Raw genomic sequence first — 18,238 nt, 5'->3', positions numbered from 1 at the left:
TATGTGCAATTTTCTATTAACTATAGAGAACAAACTGAGGGTTGAAGGTGGGAGGAGGTGAGTGGGGGATGAGTTAAATGGGGGATGAGCATTAAGGAAGGCACTCGTTGGGATGAGCACTGGGTGGTGTATGCAAGTGATGAATCACTAAATTCTAATCCTGAAACCAATATTATGTTGTATGTTAACTAACTAGAATTTAGATAAAAATCCAAAAAATAAACAAATAAATTAATAAAAATCTGAGACAAAAGAATTAATTAATTAATTATGTACAATTTTCCCAATTGGATGTTAAACAGAATAGGAAGATCTAAATCTGCACATAAAACACTGCCCATACGTATATATTTACATGTGTGCATGGAAACATAAGAAGAAACTACATAACACGTTAATTATAATTCCCCTGGCTGGCAACAATACGTATTATTATTCTCTATTCATTGTTACTTTCTATTTTTCAAACTTTCTGAAAAGAAAAGATGTTTATAATTTTATGAGGATATTTTTATGAACTAATGAAATAATGTTAGGAGAAAAATAGCTACAGAACTGTGTATGAAACCCAAGTATATAATGTGTGTGAATGCTGTGTGTGTGTGTGTGTGTGTGTGTGTGTGTGTGTGTATGTGTGTTTATCTAAAATAAATAGCATCCGATTGTGAATGGTGATTATCTCTGGATGGCAGCTTCACTGGTCATTTTTATTTTTGTGTGACTCCATGTATTTTCTTCAGTTAATAAGTGTAACATTGTAATCAGAAAAAATGCAAAATTGAAAAATTTATGAGTTAGATTTATTGTACTATTTTATTGTATTTTTTTTGAAGATTTTATTTATTTATTCATGAGAGACACAGAGAGAGAGAGAGGAACAGACACAGGCAAAGGAAGAAGCAGGCTCCATGCAGGGAGCCTGACATGGGACTCGATCCCAGGTCTCCAGGATCACGCCTTGGGCTGAAGGCGGCACTAAACTGCTGAGCCACCTGGGCTGCCCATTATTGTACTTTTTAAAAAGATTTATTTATTTATTTATTTATTTATTTATTTATTTATTTATTGTAGAGAGAGACAGTGCATGTGAGCAGCGGGGGGAGGTAAGGCTGGGGAGAGAGAGAGAGAAGGAAAGAAGCAGATTCCCTGCTGAGGGTGGAGCCTGACAGGGCAGGGCGCTGGATCTCACAACCCTGAGGTCATGACCTGAACCAAAACAAAGAGTTGGACGCTAAACCAACTGAGCCACCCAGGCGCCCCCCTGTACTTATAAGTAAAGGACTATCTCTATAGGCCAAGGTAACGTACAAGTACGGGAAACCATACGTTGTATGTAGCTTATATTTTATATATGTGTGTATATACTACAACTATATGTAACGAATGTCACTACAGATAACTATATATTAATTTATATAAGAACCACATAATATCTGTAAGTTCAAGAGAATTTTAAATTCTCACTGCAAGTATATGTTGAGCTTTTAGACCACGTCGAAATAGAATCCAGTGCACAGCCACCGTTGTGTAGCAGTGCTCCCCCATAGACAGCCCCTCAATACTCATGTGCTCTTCTCTATCCAACTCCAGGTATATCTATGCCAATACCAGTTTTCGGGCTACAGGATGATTCCAAGGTCTTTAAGGAAGGGAGCTGCCTACTTGCCGACGATAACTTTGTCCTGATCGGCTCTTTCGTGTCGTTCTTCATTCCCTTAACCATCATGGTGATCACCTACTTTCTAACTATCAAGTCGCTCCAGAAAGAAGCCACCTTGTGTGTGAGTGATCCTGGCACACGGGCCAAGCTAGCGTCTTTCAGCTTCCTCCCTCAGAGCTCCCTGTCTTCGGAAAAGCTCTTCCAACGATCAATCCACAGGGAGCCAGGGTCCTACGGCAGGAGGACTATGCAGTCCATCAGCAACGAGCAGAAAGCTTGCAAGGTGCTGGGCATTGTCTTCTTCCTGTTTGTGGTGATGTGGTGCCCATTCTTCATCACGAACATAATGGCCGTCATCTGCAAAGAGTCCTGCAACGAGGATATCATTGGAGCCCTGCTCAACGTGTTTGTCTGGATCGGTTACCTCTCCTCGGCGGTCAACCCACTGGTATACACACTGTTCAACAAGACCTACAGGTCGGCCTTCTCCCGGTATATTCAGTGTCAGTACAAGGAAAATAAAAAACCATTGCAGTTAATTTTAGTGAACACTATACCGGCCTTGGCCTACAAATCTAGTCAACTCCAAATGGGACAAAAAAAGAATTCAAAGAAAGATGCCAAGAGCACAGATAATGACTACAGCATGGTTGCTCTAGGAGAACAACATTCAGAAGACGCTCCTACAGACAATATTAACACAGTGAATGAAAAGGTTAGCTGTGTGTGATAGACCAGTTGCCATAGCAACGACAGAGGGCACACTGGGCAAATTTTCACCTATCTGGGGGGGAAAAAAATAAAGAAAATAGGGAGACTGGAAAAAAAAAAAGCCAGTCTAGTAGAACCAACAATAATATTTATATGCCTCATTTTATTCTGTCAATGGAAAAAAAAAAAGCAGGGTTAAATGACACAAAACGTGCACTTCAAAAATGTCCTGACAGCATTTCGGCTGTGAGCTTTACAATACTTGTTTTTAACATTGTAAATGATAGGTCTTTAAAATAATTAGCTTTTATTGTATAATTATAATGAGGCCACAAATAATTCTAAATTACCTTCTATTTCAAGTGGAAACCTTGCTACCATGTTGTTAATTGATGGCATGAGTTGGTTGCCTACTGCTGTAAATAACAATCGCTATACGTAGTGAAAACTGGTTGACTACAATGACCTCTTAAAGAAAAATCCTCTTTGAAACTTACTATGCTATATGTTTTGAACAACAATAAAAAAAAAGACACTAAGGACAGTGTTACGAAATCGTATTGCTAAGAGCATTAAACGAAATACTTGACGACTTTTTCATCCCTGCTTTTTCATAGATGTCATTTGGAAATACCCAACAAAGTTGCTGGCATTTGCTGCACTTCGAGTTAATTCTTCTCAGAAGTGAAAAAGTTTCAAAGTGTTATTTAATTATTTAATCACTACTGCTGCTTTCTCTTCTACTACTTGTACTTTATGCTCAATCTCCAGCGTGGTCTTGTTTAGTGTTTGTTCTACTAAGTAAACTATCAAAAAGGATAATTTAACATCGCCAAATATGTTTCTGGAAACTGCTTCTCCTCAACAGCACCATAGCGGTGTTTTGTAACTCGCTCCCTGATGACTGCACCGTGCATGCCCCCCTTTGAGCAGTAAGCAGTATTGATGTCACTGTGTCAAGATTGAGGAATAAACTCAGGTTTTTGGCTACTGACAGCGGTAGAGTCTTGGGATGTCTCTGTAAAAATGCACGTGGCTTTCCTGTGTGCACCCGTCAGGTAAATTGATGCCCTCAGATCAATCAATCTATATTCTCTACTAAAACTGTTCAATTTTGGTCTCACAATCATCCACTGGGTGTATACTATCTGTGAAGAAATGTCCTAGGTACCAAGGATCTAAAAATAATTGCAGCAAGATCCCTGCCTTTAAAGAAAATGGCCTATTTGGAGTGGTCCTTGTCAAAAATATTAATCAGCAGACATTTTGAGAATTGGTACTCAACTGTTTTCTTCTTACCTGGTTCAGAAAAAAAAGGCTTGTTTGGACTCAGAGGGCGGTTTTCTCCGTAGGTTTCCCTATTGGTTGCCAAGGAATACCGACCAAAGGAGCAAGGCGGGGAAATACTACAGGAGTTCAAAGTTTGCAATTAGTCTAGAAATACACACCTCAGCCTGGACCCAACCTATCCCTACCAAAATTTTAAGGAAAATTTTTGTTTCACTTCCCTAAACACTAATTATTACTCACTGACCCTGGACTCCCTAATAAAAAAAAGTGTTTTTAAAGCAGTAATATAATGTTTCATAGAAAAGTTTGCTAAAGAGAGAAAGATTAACAGCAGTTAATTCACCTTGATATCACTCTAGATTAACCTTTCTGAAACAAATGTTAGATGAGATGCGATTACAATACTGAAGCATTTCCATTAAATGAAAAACTTTTTTTGAAAAAAAAAAAGAAAAACTTTTTTTGCTCTAAGCCACTTGAAAAAATTTTTTTGCTCTAAACCACTTGAAAAATATTACAGCTTTGAAAACTGAAGAACATGGGCCAGGCCACTGCGTAATTTGGAAATGCATTGAGTCTCTCCAACAGTGCCCTTCTGGACACATGGGAAGGTATGTATTTCAAAGCTCGAAATTACAGTAAGCCACTTCTATCCAGGCTGTATTTGAACTGACCCACTTTAATGATCGTACGAACAGATAAAAATGCACATGATTCCAAAGCTCTGCTCCCATGTATTTGCCATAGTTTATAACTGCCCAGCTCATTAAGTATCAGAGAAAAGATCACAGATTTTTACCCCCGGATACTCAATCTTGACCAGAATGAACATAAATACTGCCTGACAGACGTCTTTTGACTACAGATATATTACAAATGTGTGTGCTTTTTCTTTCCACGGGTATCTATCGAGTGTATATAGACAAACATGTATCTGTGTATATGTACAGACACGCTCTCATGCACTTTATTCGATATTTATATATTTATATGGAGAAAAAGCAAGAGTCGTTGAGGCAAACACTCAGTATATAGATATACACGTTTGCATGTCTGTATCCCGTCAACTACAATGTGAATTCATGTTCTAAATGTGTCTCTGACCTTCCACTGCTGTCAAAGCGGATTAAGATGTAACAGAAGCATCGGCTCTTTAAATAAACTGGAAGTTCACCTCAATTTTGTGGCAAGACTTTCACCCCATTCTGTGAGGGTGGTGAAAACAGTGGTCCTTATATATAGCTGAGTGACCCTGAATGAAATGGTACTTTGGACCCCCTTTCTCAGTCTGGGGACTTTCTGACCACTGAGGCTTTTAAAAATACACCCCTCACCCCAGTGACACGCAGTGCGTGAAGGATCTGTGGATCTGTGGTCAAAGGACTCACTCCTGATCCATAGTGTTCTTAAAATACAATGAGCGACAGGACCCTACTTTACGTTGAATGGTAGATTCTTCTATATTTAAAGAAAGGAATTAAATGCCATATAGTTAGGGGGAAACACTCAATTGAGACAATACTTCATCCACTTGGCCGCAGCGCCACCTCATGGTCAAATCCAACGAAGAGCTGCTGTAGCCAAATCCAACCAAGTTCCTGCCCTGCTTTCCGCAGAGGGTGCTTCTCCCATTTGTGCACCAATGAAACATATTTATAAAGTGTTAAGTTATTCTGTGCCATATATCAGAAATGCAGTGATGGTTATTCTGTGTAATGGTTTTCATCGAGGTGATTCTAAAAGACTTCAAGAAAGAATGAATGAGTATAAATAAAGTCTCCTCAAAAATCAATGCAGTTTGAATGAGTATAAATAAAGTCTCCTCAAAAATCAAATGGTTCCTCAAAAATCAATAGTTTTGTCCACTAAAGGGAGTCACCCAAAGCTTCCACTCCTCCGACTGGGAGCTTATGTGTCACCGAGGTGTTTTAAGAGTACGAGGCCTGTGCTTCTGAAGGTCAATGACTGAACTAGGATCTACCTGGTTGAGTCTGATTTATGCTGGTGATCCAGTTGGCGGTTACCTGCAGCAGACAGATGCTCTCCACATTTGGTCACTGTATCTGGTTCTCCAGAGCCTAGAAACATGGAGAAAAAAAAAGAAAGAAACTTGGAGAGCCAGCACTGCACCCCCAACACATGCACACAGGTACTGGTGGGTATGTATGTCCAGGTGCACCCCAAGACATGGACAGGTGCATTCACACAGACGTCACACCCATCTTCACGGAGATAATTAAAATAAACCAAGAAAACACACGGTATCCTTGAATAAACTGAAAAGCTGCCCTGAGTCATCCTTCCATATCTAAATGTAGGAAAAGTTTGGGAAACAGGGACAGTAGGTATCTCTTCCAGGGGTTTATAGCTCCATGTATGGGCTACCTACCATGTGCCAGAATTAAGCCAGTTGCTTTGCTTGCTCTACCTATGGAATCTTCACAACAATCCTATAAGTAGCTATTATTATTTCTTAGTTTTCATAGGTAAAGAAACTGAGATTCAGAACAGTTAGTAACATGTTCAAGGTCACACAGCTAGGGGGAAAAAAAAGGTGGCAAGTTCCAGCCTGGGTCATCTGATTCTGAAGCATAAATTCTTGCCCCGACCCAGTGTGGCACAGGAGAACAAACACAGAATTCAGAACCAAAAGATGCAAATTGGCATCTCAGCTTTGCCCCACACTGGTTATATAACTGGGGACAAATCATTTAATAGCCCTGGGCCTCAATTTCATTGTCTCTAAAAATGGAGCTTCTAGTACCTGTCCAGGCTAACTGACTGTCATTTAAATGAGGTCATGGCTGTGGCCGAGCATGATAACCTTGTAAAGCACTTTGTAAATGTCATAACTGTATTGTTATTGGAAAGAAAAAAACCCAAAGCCGGTACATATTATTAGCCACCAGGGCAAATTCCAGATAAAACTGTAGGATGGTCAATATTATTATTCAACAGCTTCTACTATCCTTCTTGTAAACATTCTCATTTTTAAAAAACTTTTAGCTTCTGCTCTGTCCTCACCATGATGCAGACTTCCTTTCATGAAATATTCCTTTTTTTCTTGCTTACATCAAAACTTACCCATTCTGTGACCCATTCCATCACGTTGCTCGTCTCTGCTAGAGCACTAATAAGTCGTTCAAGCTGACAAACCGTTGCCTATCACTGAGGTCCCTTTAGCTGTCTGCTTTGATCATAACCCAAAAGGTAAAAGTGTTAGAGCCAGGAAGTCAAGTGAGAAAGAAATTTAGGGACAAGAAGTATTCTCCTGGCATCACCCAAATGACCCACAGAAAAACAAATACCTTCAGAAACTTCATAATGTGTATAAACTTTTCTAACTTAACATTAAATTTTAACCCACAATCATAATGATGATTTTGAAGAAAGCATCTGTGATTTTTAAGATTTCACTCTGAGCTGCGAACAAACAACTAAGCTTATCTCAAGTTCTACATTCAGTAGACATTTGCCCCCATTGAATATGCAGTAAGACAAAACTTGGTTATTTTTTTTATTATTTTTGCAGGTGGTTTGCAAAATCAAATGGTTCCTTGCTTTCCCTTAATGACATACACCCCAATCTTAGCTCTGTTCTTCCCTTTTGATATTTAATAACGGTATGCCCACTTGAGCCAACACATTACAGGAAGTTTTCACACCCGACTGGAACCTCAGGATTTGATGTGACCCTATTGCCCCGGAAGACAAATGAGGCAGGTGGCAGGGACACCTAGGTCCAATCTGTTGCTACTGTCTGACCCCGGACAAATCAATACCTTTTTTCTTCAACTGTATAATAGGGGACTACAGTCAATGATCTTTTCAAAAGGTCTCTTCTAGGTCTATGCTTATCTCATTGCTAGGGAGTCCAGTCAAGGCTTTGATGAACCCAGACACAGCTTCATGAACAAAGAATATTCCAGAACAATTTTCACATTCTCTTAAATTCTTCAGATGTGGGATCCCTGGGTGGCGCAGCGGTTTAGTGCCTGCCTTTGGCCCAGGGCACGATCCTGGAGACCCAGGATCGAATCCCACATCGGGCTCCCGGTGCATGGAGCTTGCTTCTCCCTCTGCCTATGTCTCTGCCTCTCTCTCTCTCTGTGACTATCATAAATAAATAAAAATTAAAAAAAAATCTTCAGATGTATTGCAAATAAATGACAGCTGTAACTTTTATATGGGAGTATCATAAGAAAAATTAAATTATGGATCCAAGGACTTTCTAAGATATGAGATCAAGAGTCAGATATCAACACAAATGACTGCTATGGTGGCATTTTTCTCACCATTGGCCTCATTTCTACACAATTTCTAGCTGGTACAAGATATCTGGTTGTTCTTTTAAACAGCCCCCAGCCTTCCTAAAGAGCAAATGCTATCACTAGTCAAGTTCAACTTCTTCGGAGGGTTAAAATTTAAAAGCTCAAAAAAGATTGAGATACCACGGTACAGCAAAGATCTCTTTTTTAAAAAACAGCTAGATTTTTGTTGAAAGTGAGCCAAGGTCACTTAATTTTTTATTTATAATTAAGATTATAACATCTTCAAAGGTGTTTATTCTAGCTTCTAGAGAGTAGCACAATTTGTACTTCCTGTCCTACATTTATTTCAGATATTGAAAGGAAATAATATGCCATTATTCAGATGATCTTGTCTTAGTTGGGGTGACCCCAAGTACAGAGCCAAGACAAAAACCTGAGTGCAGATCATGTATGTGGAGTGTGATCCCAAGTAGCAGATAAACTTAGGGAAGAGGTAAAGTCTCTTTAGGGGTATGGCATCAAGGATACCGCAGACAATGAAGAATCAATTCCATTAGTAGCAGCAGCAGATGACTTGGAACTTTACTACAGCTGGCATGAAAATCAAAAGTGGGCCACAAGCAACTGGTTGAGAGCTTGCATGAATATTTTACCTCATTGGTCATTAACCACAACCTCAAAAATCAATATGCATCCTCAAAAGAAAGTGGTGTTATTATGATTAGTAACAATATTTAAGTGAACACACATTCGTATTGTACAATCATGTCTAAACCTATTACTGAGACCCTATGACCAGCAAACACATTTCCTATAGAATGAAACTTGATCATTCCTTTCAGCTTTGCTAAGAAGGTTCTGGATAGCCATCATCATTACCGCAGGAGCTGCAGAAAACCTAGAGAAGCTCTCTAACATCCTAATACACAAATGACAAATTCTCTGTATGAGTTCTACTTATGCAGCCTAAGTAATAATTCTGAACTACTGAAATATATGGAACAAAAAGAAACATACTCAATAAATTTAAAAGCTAGAGGAGCTAAGACATCATCTGATTCAGGCTTCTCATTTAGCAGAAAGGGTGATCAAAAGCCAGGGAAATTAGAGAAATTATTCAAGGCCACCTGGCCAAGCAGCGTCAGAGCCAGTAATAGGATCCAAGCCTCACATCTTCCAAACTCTTACTTTTCTCCTTTTATATGAAAAAAAGGATCTGAGAAGGACTCATTGGTCTATAGTTTATATGGCTTATTTATTCATATAACCAAAAATGTATTAAAGCAGGTGGAAATATCAGTGCTGCAAACTCATTTATTCTCCCCACATGTTTGTTAGTAAGAGTCTACGATGTGTATCTTTCTTTTTAAGATCTATTTATTTATTTATTTATTTATTTATTTATTTATTTATTCATGAGAGAGAGAGAGAGAGGCAGAGACACAGGCAGAGGGAGAAGCAGGCTCCATGCTGGGAGCCCAACGTGGGACTCGATCTCGGGACTCCAGGATCGTGCCCTGGGCCAAAGGCAGATGCTAAACCGCTGAGCCACCCAGGGATCCCCTACGATGTATATCTTATACCTCAGACACCGATGGAGTGTAGGAAGTCTCGAGATGAAATTACTCCCTAAAAATAATAAAAATAGCATGTTTGGTGGGGAATTATCCTGTCCTCTCTACAAAAATCATGTTTGCTTTGCTGAGCCCACTAGCTTTGTCACAAATTGGCCTAATTAATATGTGGTCAACTTAATACATGTACCCAAAAATAACACTTCTTAAAGAGAATGCATCTGAAAGATACCCTCAGGGCAATGCCTCCACTCTCTGATGTTTCTGTGGCTGTAGACCCTAAGCAGATTAATGTAAGCCACTGGCAAAAGTGTTAAAAATAATGAATTTGGAAGTTAGTTTTAAAGAGGGAAAAAATTAAAATTAGATCTTATGTTTAGGATCCCTATCTCCAGGCTCCACTATCAATGTTCTACATTCTACAGGACACAGGTTCACATGGGGTATATAAAGAATATCCAAATTATGGGAATTGAGTCAACAGAGATAAGCAAGCCAAGAATTGTCTCAAAAGGAAAAAATTTCAAAAAAAAAGCAAATTCAAAACTAATTTGCTCAGCATATATGTATTTAATAATTTGTCTCTCTGACATACTGAAAATGAGAAATATCTATAAGTATTTAATTTCTAAAAATGAGATGGCGGGTCTTTTTCTGAATTAGCAGGAAATAGGAAATGTTAGTTATTCATGAGTGATTATGAGTATGACAAATTTAATTCAACTAAACATATTCAAGACTGAAGAGCAAGAAGAGTGATTTGCATGAAAATGTCACGCTATTCTCAGCCTTCAGTTCACCAGAGAACTTGCCTTTGATAAATTCGTCCCTGTACTTGTCTACAGAATGTGAAAGCTCTGACTCACATTTGCTCCTCCATCTGTCCACCAGATAGGCCTGACCAACTAGCACCACTCAAAAAAAATACATCTTGTCAACCTTAGAATTATGATAGTCATGATGCAAATACCATGTTATCTCAATTTATGTTAAGGACAATAAATAAAACTTTGAAGCTACAGGTACATTTATGTAACATTCTGCTTTACAAGATTTGCTTAATGAATTTGAATTTGAAATACAAATTGGAGGGACGTGGGGATCCCTGGGTGGTGCAGCGGTTTGGCGCCTGCCTTTGGCCCAGGGCGCGATCCTGGAGACCCGGGATCGAGTCCCACATCGGGCTCCCGGTGCATGGAGCCTGCTTCTCCCTCTGCCTGTGTCTCTGCCTCTCTCTCTCTCTCTGTGACTATCATAAATAAATAAATAAATAAATAAATAAATAAATAAATAAATAACAAAACAAAACAAATTGGAGGGACGCCTGGGGGCTCAGTTGGTTAAGCATCTGACTCTTGGTTTCCACTCAGGTCATGATCTCAGGGTCATGAGATGGAGCCCGGACTTGGGCTCTGCAAGGAGTCCATTAAAGGTTCTCCCCTTTCCCTCTTCCTCTATTCCTCCCCCCTACACCCCCATTCACACACAGTCTCTAAAAATAAACAAATTAATCTTTTTAAAAAAAGAAATACAAATTTGAATTTGCCAGTGAATTTGAAAGACAAGTTATTTCCCCTTGGAGAAGAATATTTTTTTATTTGAATTCAGTATTAACTTGTATTGCTACCTGTCCTACTTGCTTCTAAGAATTCAGGCAAAGTACACCTATCTCCTTGTAGGAAGATGATACTGTGTAAATAAACATAAATTACAATGCTTTGATATTTTTTTTGAAGTAGTGAAATTAAACCCAGAACTGTCCAATCTACCTTCTTTACAGTAGGAAGTAAAGCAGAAGGAAGAATATAAGGAAGACACTGACACTACTATTTATTGAACGACTATTTTGTACTAAGGGACTTCACATGTGAACACATTAATATGATATCTGCAGGTCACCGTAGCCAGCGAGCAAACTGTGTCTCAAAGGGAAATTTGTCCAATTTGCCTAAACTAAGGAACAGAACCAGAATTCAATTTCAGATCTCTATGACCGTTAAGCTTTTACTGTTTCCTATTTCCACTGTGGCAAAGATCAGAAAACATTGTCTATAAAGAATCAAGTAGTATATATTTTAGGTCTTGTGAACCACAGGGTCTGTCGTAACCATTCAGCTCTACTGCGGTAGCATGAAAGCTGACAGAGACAACAAGCAAATGAGAAGATGTGGCTGTCTCCCATTAAAACGTATTTACAAAAACAGATAGCAGGCCAGATTTGGTCCTTGGGTAACAGCTAGCCATTTGGGGTCTATGCTGTCCAGCATCAGCAATAACCACAACAGACATGACAACTATAACATTCTAGCATCAGGGTTGTGATGTTCAAAATTCATTTGAACCCTCCGTTGAATGCTAACGATCATGTTCCATCCTTTAACATATCATTTCATTTAATCCTTAAGGTATCAGCACTACAGTCTGTATATAAGGAAACTAAAGATTAAGGGACTTGTCCAAACTCTTACATGGTAAATGGTGGAGCTCGATTTTGGATCAACAGCCATATTCTCAGCCACTTGCTTGGTTTCCTCCCTACCCTAGAAGTATGAGAGCACATCTCCAATATGCCTGCATCATGTCCCAGACCTCCCAGGCTAAGTTAAATCAAAGAAAGAAGCTCAACAGAACTCTAACCTTATTTAAGCGACAGCTCCTCCTAAATATCCTAACATACAATGCCGAGTAGATTAGACATTGCTAAGTAAACATAATTTTAACCTGTAAGTATAGTTCATCATCAATATGATTATTCTTACCTAAAGGATCTTCCCTGATCTTATAAGATACAATCACCATACACCGATTGCTATCTCTTCTCATGGCTCACCTTCATGCCCAGAAATTGTATCCAACATTAAGTTCCTCCTAATGAAAGCTAAAAGAATAAACCCTATGTCCTTCATACCAGTAGAATTATGCTCAAAAATAAATTTCTGATATTACCTCCTACTTCTTGCATGAATGAATAAAAGAAAGCATATAAACTGAGAAAAAAATGCTATTTAAAATGAGCACTAGGCATACTGGTTAGTTGAAAAACCTCAAGTTCCTTCAGAGAACCTATTTTATTGTCAGTAGACCCATAGGAATGAGTAAGCAGCAATCACAAATGTCAAAAAGACTTCACAGAAGCCCAGAAAGAAAAGCCCAGGTTCACACCAATTCTAGGGCCTGAGGTTACACAAGCACTAGTTCTTCTACTCAATCATCCATGGGACCCAGCTACTCTCTCTCAGCCTGTTCCTCTCTATGCCTCTTTCACTCTTCCTGTGTCTACCACTTGGCTTCCTTCTAACTTCCCTTTACTTTTTTTTTTTTTTGGTAGTTTTATGGTTTTATTAACACAAATGTGACACGCACATAAGCTGTCAATTCATTTTCTTCGTTATGCAGTCTGGCATTGGGATTGGTGACTCTGGGGCCAATTGGGCTGCTCTTTCCACAATGGCTTTGCAGTTCTTGGAGGATACATTGTGAGCAATCTCTGCACGATGAGATTTGTTTCACATCAGCAGCACTTCAAGCTCCTAGACATTGTGGACTAGGAACTTCCAGAAGCCACTGGGCAGCATGTGCTTTGTTTTCTTGTTGCTCCCATAACCAATGCTGGGCATCAAGATCTGGCCCTTGAATCTTTTGTGTACCATACCTATTGTCAAAGCCTGGTTCCCGCCAGTTGTGCTTAATTTTGACATATTGGTCTGACTGGTGCCAGATGAATTTCTTGGTCCTCTTTTTAATGATCTTGGGCTCCACCAGAGGTCTGAGGGCTGCCATGATCCCCAGCAATAGATGGCTGCCCCCTCCGCAGGCAGCACCAAGGAAGAGACTAGCTTCCCTTTACTTGTAACACCCTCCCTCTTGGTCCACTATGACCTCTCTCTACTGCATGGACTTCCATCTTCTACACCTGCCACTAGTTACTTGATCTTAGCTACACTGTTCAGATTTCTAAAAGATGGTGATCCAGTTGGCCCAGATCCTCCCTATTTAGGCAGAGACTTTGTTCTGAGCCCCCCTTCTAGTCCACTACTGTAGTATGGCCAGATGCTCTTCCCAATCCAATCAGCTGCATGGACTGGCGCAGAATGCATACTCCAACTCCCACTAGATCCCTGGACAGAAGAAGAATTTTCCCACAAGGGGTTAAGAAATGTCCAGCACTATGTCTCATCAGCACCTTATATGAGAAGGTAAAGAATCTATCGACTTACGAGTCTAATAAGGAAAGCCATCTCTTTCAAATAGCGCTCCCATTTCTCACCTTACATTTTTTCCCTGGTAATACAACTACTTCCAATTTCCTATCTGTTACCTAGCTGGTCTAGAAAACAGAATAGTCACATTTTAAAGAATGTTATCAAAAAGCGAGCCAGCCAATTTTCTTTTACGGGGCAATCTGCAAAACAGTCATTGCTAAATAATACAGAAGCTTACATATGAAATCCAGGAAATACAATGGGCAGGAGATGAACCAAACGCAGTGATGCTTTTCCAATACTTGCCCTGGGAACTGTGATTTGATGACCTCTACAAGCAGCACTGTGTGCTATGATTAAAATAGCCATGTTACAATCTAAAGAAAATTAGACAATTCAGAAGGAAATATCTACAAAGCCTCAGTTGAGAAAATCATTTAGCAGCTGAGTTGAAAACATTTATGTTATTGGGCAAACAGAGTCCTCCAACCATCTGACCCGTGATGTTATGAAGATATATGTAGGAGAAGAAAGGCACAGAATGACAAGAGTAGCCAGCAACCCTCAGTAGGATGTCCAGTTTATACCGATGAGCAGAGAAGAGCATGGATTTAATTATCTGTAAACCAGAACTCTCAGAAGAAACGAGGGAATTAACTACAGGATGTTAATAAAAATAAGCTAATGAAATATATTCCCCTGCAATGCAGCAAGAGTTATTTGAATTATTCCATATTCCTTAGACTCACAATAACAAGAAGTTACATCAGAGAGCTTGGAGGCTTTATATTAGTGAATATTGCACCAATTCAAAGTTCATGGTTAGGCCATTATGGGAGGTTGTATTTTAGGTCTAATGGCATAAGATTTAGGAAAATGTTAGAAAGGGCGTGGGCTTCGGAGTTACGTAGACATTACTTTGGATTCTGTTTCTACTCTTTACTGGCTGTTTGAAAAAATACTTAATGTCTGTGAGTCTCATCTGTTAAATGGGGATGATAATACCTTGTGGAGTGATAAGAATGAGAGATGGATCTTTGAACAGCACTGGACCTATTCTAGATGATGACCGTTAACATTACTAGCTAGAGAGGAGAGACACTACCCTCCTTGTTAAGAGGACCTGCCTGTCTCCTACACAAAGGAAGACAAAAATGAAGGCAAAGGGACATCTAGAGCTAACAAGTCACGGGCAAAAATCACACACAAGATCTGGCAAGTGTCTCGATCTAATCTGTCCCTGTCTTGTTCTTTCCCTTGGTGTTTATAATGATAAGGTGAGTTATCAAGGGAAAAATGCAATCAACTATTGTTAGGGGCTCTTTTACTAGAATGGATTTAAAAGAAGTCACCTCCTTTCCCTACTTCCACCTGTCTCTAAAGGTCTGAAAGCTCCTTCCCATGAGGGGGCCGGGGAGATGACCACCAAGGTCATGTCTCTCAGAAGCATGGAAGACGGAACTCATGCTTTAAACTGCAGGTGGGGAGTGATGGCCTGCATCACGGTTTCCCTGAGCCTTGGAAAAGTACAGGTTGAGTATTTCTACAAGTGAGCAAGATCTGCCCTCTACCCCATCCAGGACCCTGGGACTTAGTAAGGTTTCTCTCAGGCTGCCGCTGAATGGCGGAGAACAGAAAAGCAGATGCTTTGGCAAAAGAGCTCCAGGCCTGATGCAGGCACGGAGGGCATAAGCTTCCCACCCTCCCTCCTCAGCACAGCCGTAGCCATGAGCATCTCCAAGTTTCTGGACTATGACCTTTGGATTCTTACAAAGTAAAAGAAAGGACTCCCTGACAATAGTGACCAAACTGGGCTTTTCTCCAACCTTGGTGGGTGAGGGGATGGGAGGATGGTGCAGGGAGGGGAACTCATGCCTACATTTATTTTAATTTAGAAAAATAAGTAACTTGGGGTTTTTTTGCTCTTAAGGGTCATCATTTAAGTAGCAATAAGAAGGAAGAATGAAGGAAAGTTCCATTTCCTTTTTCAAGTCTGCCCTTTGATGATATAATAGACTATCAGTCCTGCCTGCCCATGCAGAAAAAAAGCCTCATTCCACTCTCGTGAAGACATCCCTGGGCAGAGCAATCCCGTTCTAAGAGAGGAACTCTTGTACTACTGGCTGACGTTTTCTTGGCACGCGCGGTCCAGCAATCTCAGCTCTCCAGAATAGAGTTCTAGAGACAAATGAGTGAAAAGGGCTTCTGAGTAGCCGAAGTAACCTTTATCAAGGCCATCAACACAAGTCTGCTCTTTATTCCATAGATAATGCCCCCCACTCCCAAAGCAGAGTCAGTCTATAATGTAATAAGCAACATTCCGTCATCCCCTACACCTTCATAAACATGAAGTGCCATGTACCTGAGGATTGCTGTGAGGATCAGAAGAGGAGATGCTCTTGATTACTCTTGGAGGGTTTCTTGTTACAAAACAGATTAGGAGCTGAAGAGGGACGTACGGAGGAAATGGGATCTAAAGAACAGTTCAGGTGTGCGGCTGCCATGGCCGAGGGCTAGGCGGTAAAACTATAAAGTGGATAATAGAAGAAAATCACCTGAAGTCTAACAGTTCCTTTCTGCTACAAATCCTATATGCCTCAAAGTCCCCCAAAATAACAGCTTTCAGCTTTCAAAATACCTGGTGAGTTGGTTTTAAAGTTCAGATTTCAGAGTCTCCTTCTGGAATTCTCTTTGGGGCCATTTAGGGTCTCCAGTACCTGAAGTTTTTTAAGAGACCTTGGGTATTTATGTAACAGTAAGGCTTTGGACCACTTTTCAGAAACACTGGACTAAAGGTATGACTATACTCCAGTTATTCTTTTCTTCAAATAACATTTATTAAAAATGCACCAGGTCCTGAGTTGGATGCTGGGAATACAGAGATGATGGAGTCATGGTCTCTGCCTTCAGGATTGCCCGCAGCCTAGGTGGAGATACAGACAGGTGGATAATATCTGCAATAACGCCATCAATATGGGGCTGGTATATATTTATATATACACCAGCTACGTTGGCAACACACAAAAACCAAGAAACTCTACCTTGGCGGAGCTGAGAAGCTTTCACTGGTGTGGAGATGTTTGAATTGCATCATGAACAAGTGTGAACTCACCGAGCTGACCCAAGGGAAGAGTATTTAAATCACAGGTGAGCTCAGAGGTTGGAAAAGAGAGAACATTGAGTAGGCCGTTAAGTCTGACCTTGAGAGTGAAGGAGGGAGAGGGGAACAGCAGCTGAGGGGGAACTGGGCAGGTAGGGGTCAGGCCATAGAGCACCCTGAACTGCAAACTCCTCATGTGAAGAATCTCTCTGGTGGGCAGACAGGAGCCATTGACAGAATTAGTGGGAAAAAATACCATGTAACCAGATTTGCATCTTTGATATTTGGGGCTCCAGCCAGATCCCACTGTTGAAGGTGAAAGTGCTGATGGTTTGAACTATATGGGCTGGATCCTTATCTAAAGCAATTAAGTAGCAAGGCTAGAGAAGCCCAAAATTTGAAATGTGCTGATATGAAGAATAAATTAGAGATGGGATGACTACAGCCTCAAGCCTTCCTGGAACTATTATGTAACAGGCACACCATCTTTTAACTCTAAGTCCAAAATCCTTTATCCTCAATTCCAAAGCCAAAAAGCTCTAAAAACTAAAAAAAAAAAAAAAAAATTATTCTTAATAATGGATGTGGCACTAAAACCTGACCTGACCTAGAGTCATTTATGACAAAACCTGCCCTGACCTGATATGAGACTGCATAATTTTTAGTTATCCCACTAGACATGACTATTTGTATGTTTGCTGCAGAAATATTAATGGATATGATTCTGGGGAGCAATTCTAGCTCCTGCTGGTGATGGTATGGAATATGTGGCTCAGGGTCCAGATTTCCTGTTTAAAATCAGAACAATCTGAATTCATGAACAACACATTTAGCCTCAAGGGTTTTGGGTAAAGGGTTGTGGCCCTATGAAATCAGAGCCAAGAGCTTGTCCTGACCTAAAGCATCCACAGCATCAGAAAGGAAAGGAGGTCAACAAGACTTGGAGAGAGCGTGAGGGACAGAAGGAAATCCCATTTATGGCTTGGGTCTAGAACACTAAAGACTATCACCCTCCAGAATGAGGAAGAAGGAACCAAAAGATCAAGGAACACTTTCTAGGAGTTAGGAATCTTCCAATTCACATTATTCATTTTTTTAAATGGTGTTCAGGTGCACATATTACACATACCTAGAAATCCTCATGTCTACAATATCTCAAACCTTGATAAATGAAATCAAAACAGTAACTCCTTACATGGCTGTGTGCATTAAAGTTTATGGAGCACTGCCCTATCACAATGGCACTTAGCCCTCTGAACAACTCCAAAGCATCTTTGTGTGTGTGCATGGACTCATAAACTTAGCTAAGTTTTAATTTTTTTAAATAAAGCATTCAATTTATTTTTGCATATGTAATGTTTCAAGACATATACTCAGTATCAGAAAGGCCCCTGTGGTACGGGGGAAAGACTTGATAATCTGGGGGAAAG

General features: G+C 40.0%; 1 protein-coding gene and 1 pseudogene across 4 annotated transcripts in view; one reads left to right on the top strand and one right to left on the bottom strand.

Annotated features, from left to right (window-relative positions):
* HTR2A (5-hydroxytryptamine receptor 2A) overlaps positions 1–5,453 on the top strand; it is a 60,793-nt gene extending 55,340 nt beyond the window's left edge. For all 4 annotated transcript variants that reach the window (XM_077855694.1, XM_077855695.1, XM_077855696.1 and 1 more), the window contains exon 3: positions 1,591–5,453. In XM_077855694.1, the coding sequence (XP_077711820.1) occupies positions 1,591–2,390 (800 nt within the window). In that variant the 3' untranslated portion in view covers positions 2,391–5,453. The remainder of the gene's footprint in view (positions 1–1,590) is intronic.
* Positions 5,454–12,836: 7,383 nt separating this feature from the next.
* LOC144288157 (large ribosomal subunit protein eL32 pseudogene) lies at positions 12,837–13,286 on the bottom strand (annotated as a pseudogene).
* Between the last annotated feature and the right edge of the window lie 4,952 nt (positions 13,287–18,238).

The sequence above is a fragment of the Canis aureus genome, chromosome 17, assembly GCF_053574225.1.
Source record: "Canis aureus isolate CA01 chromosome 17, VMU_Caureus_v.1.0, whole genome shotgun sequence".
Lineage (NCBI taxonomy): Eukaryota > Metazoa > Chordata > Mammalia > Carnivora > Canidae > Canis > Canis aureus.
Note: the sequence above shows the minus strand (reverse complement) of the source record. Positions and strands in the feature narration are given on the sequence as shown.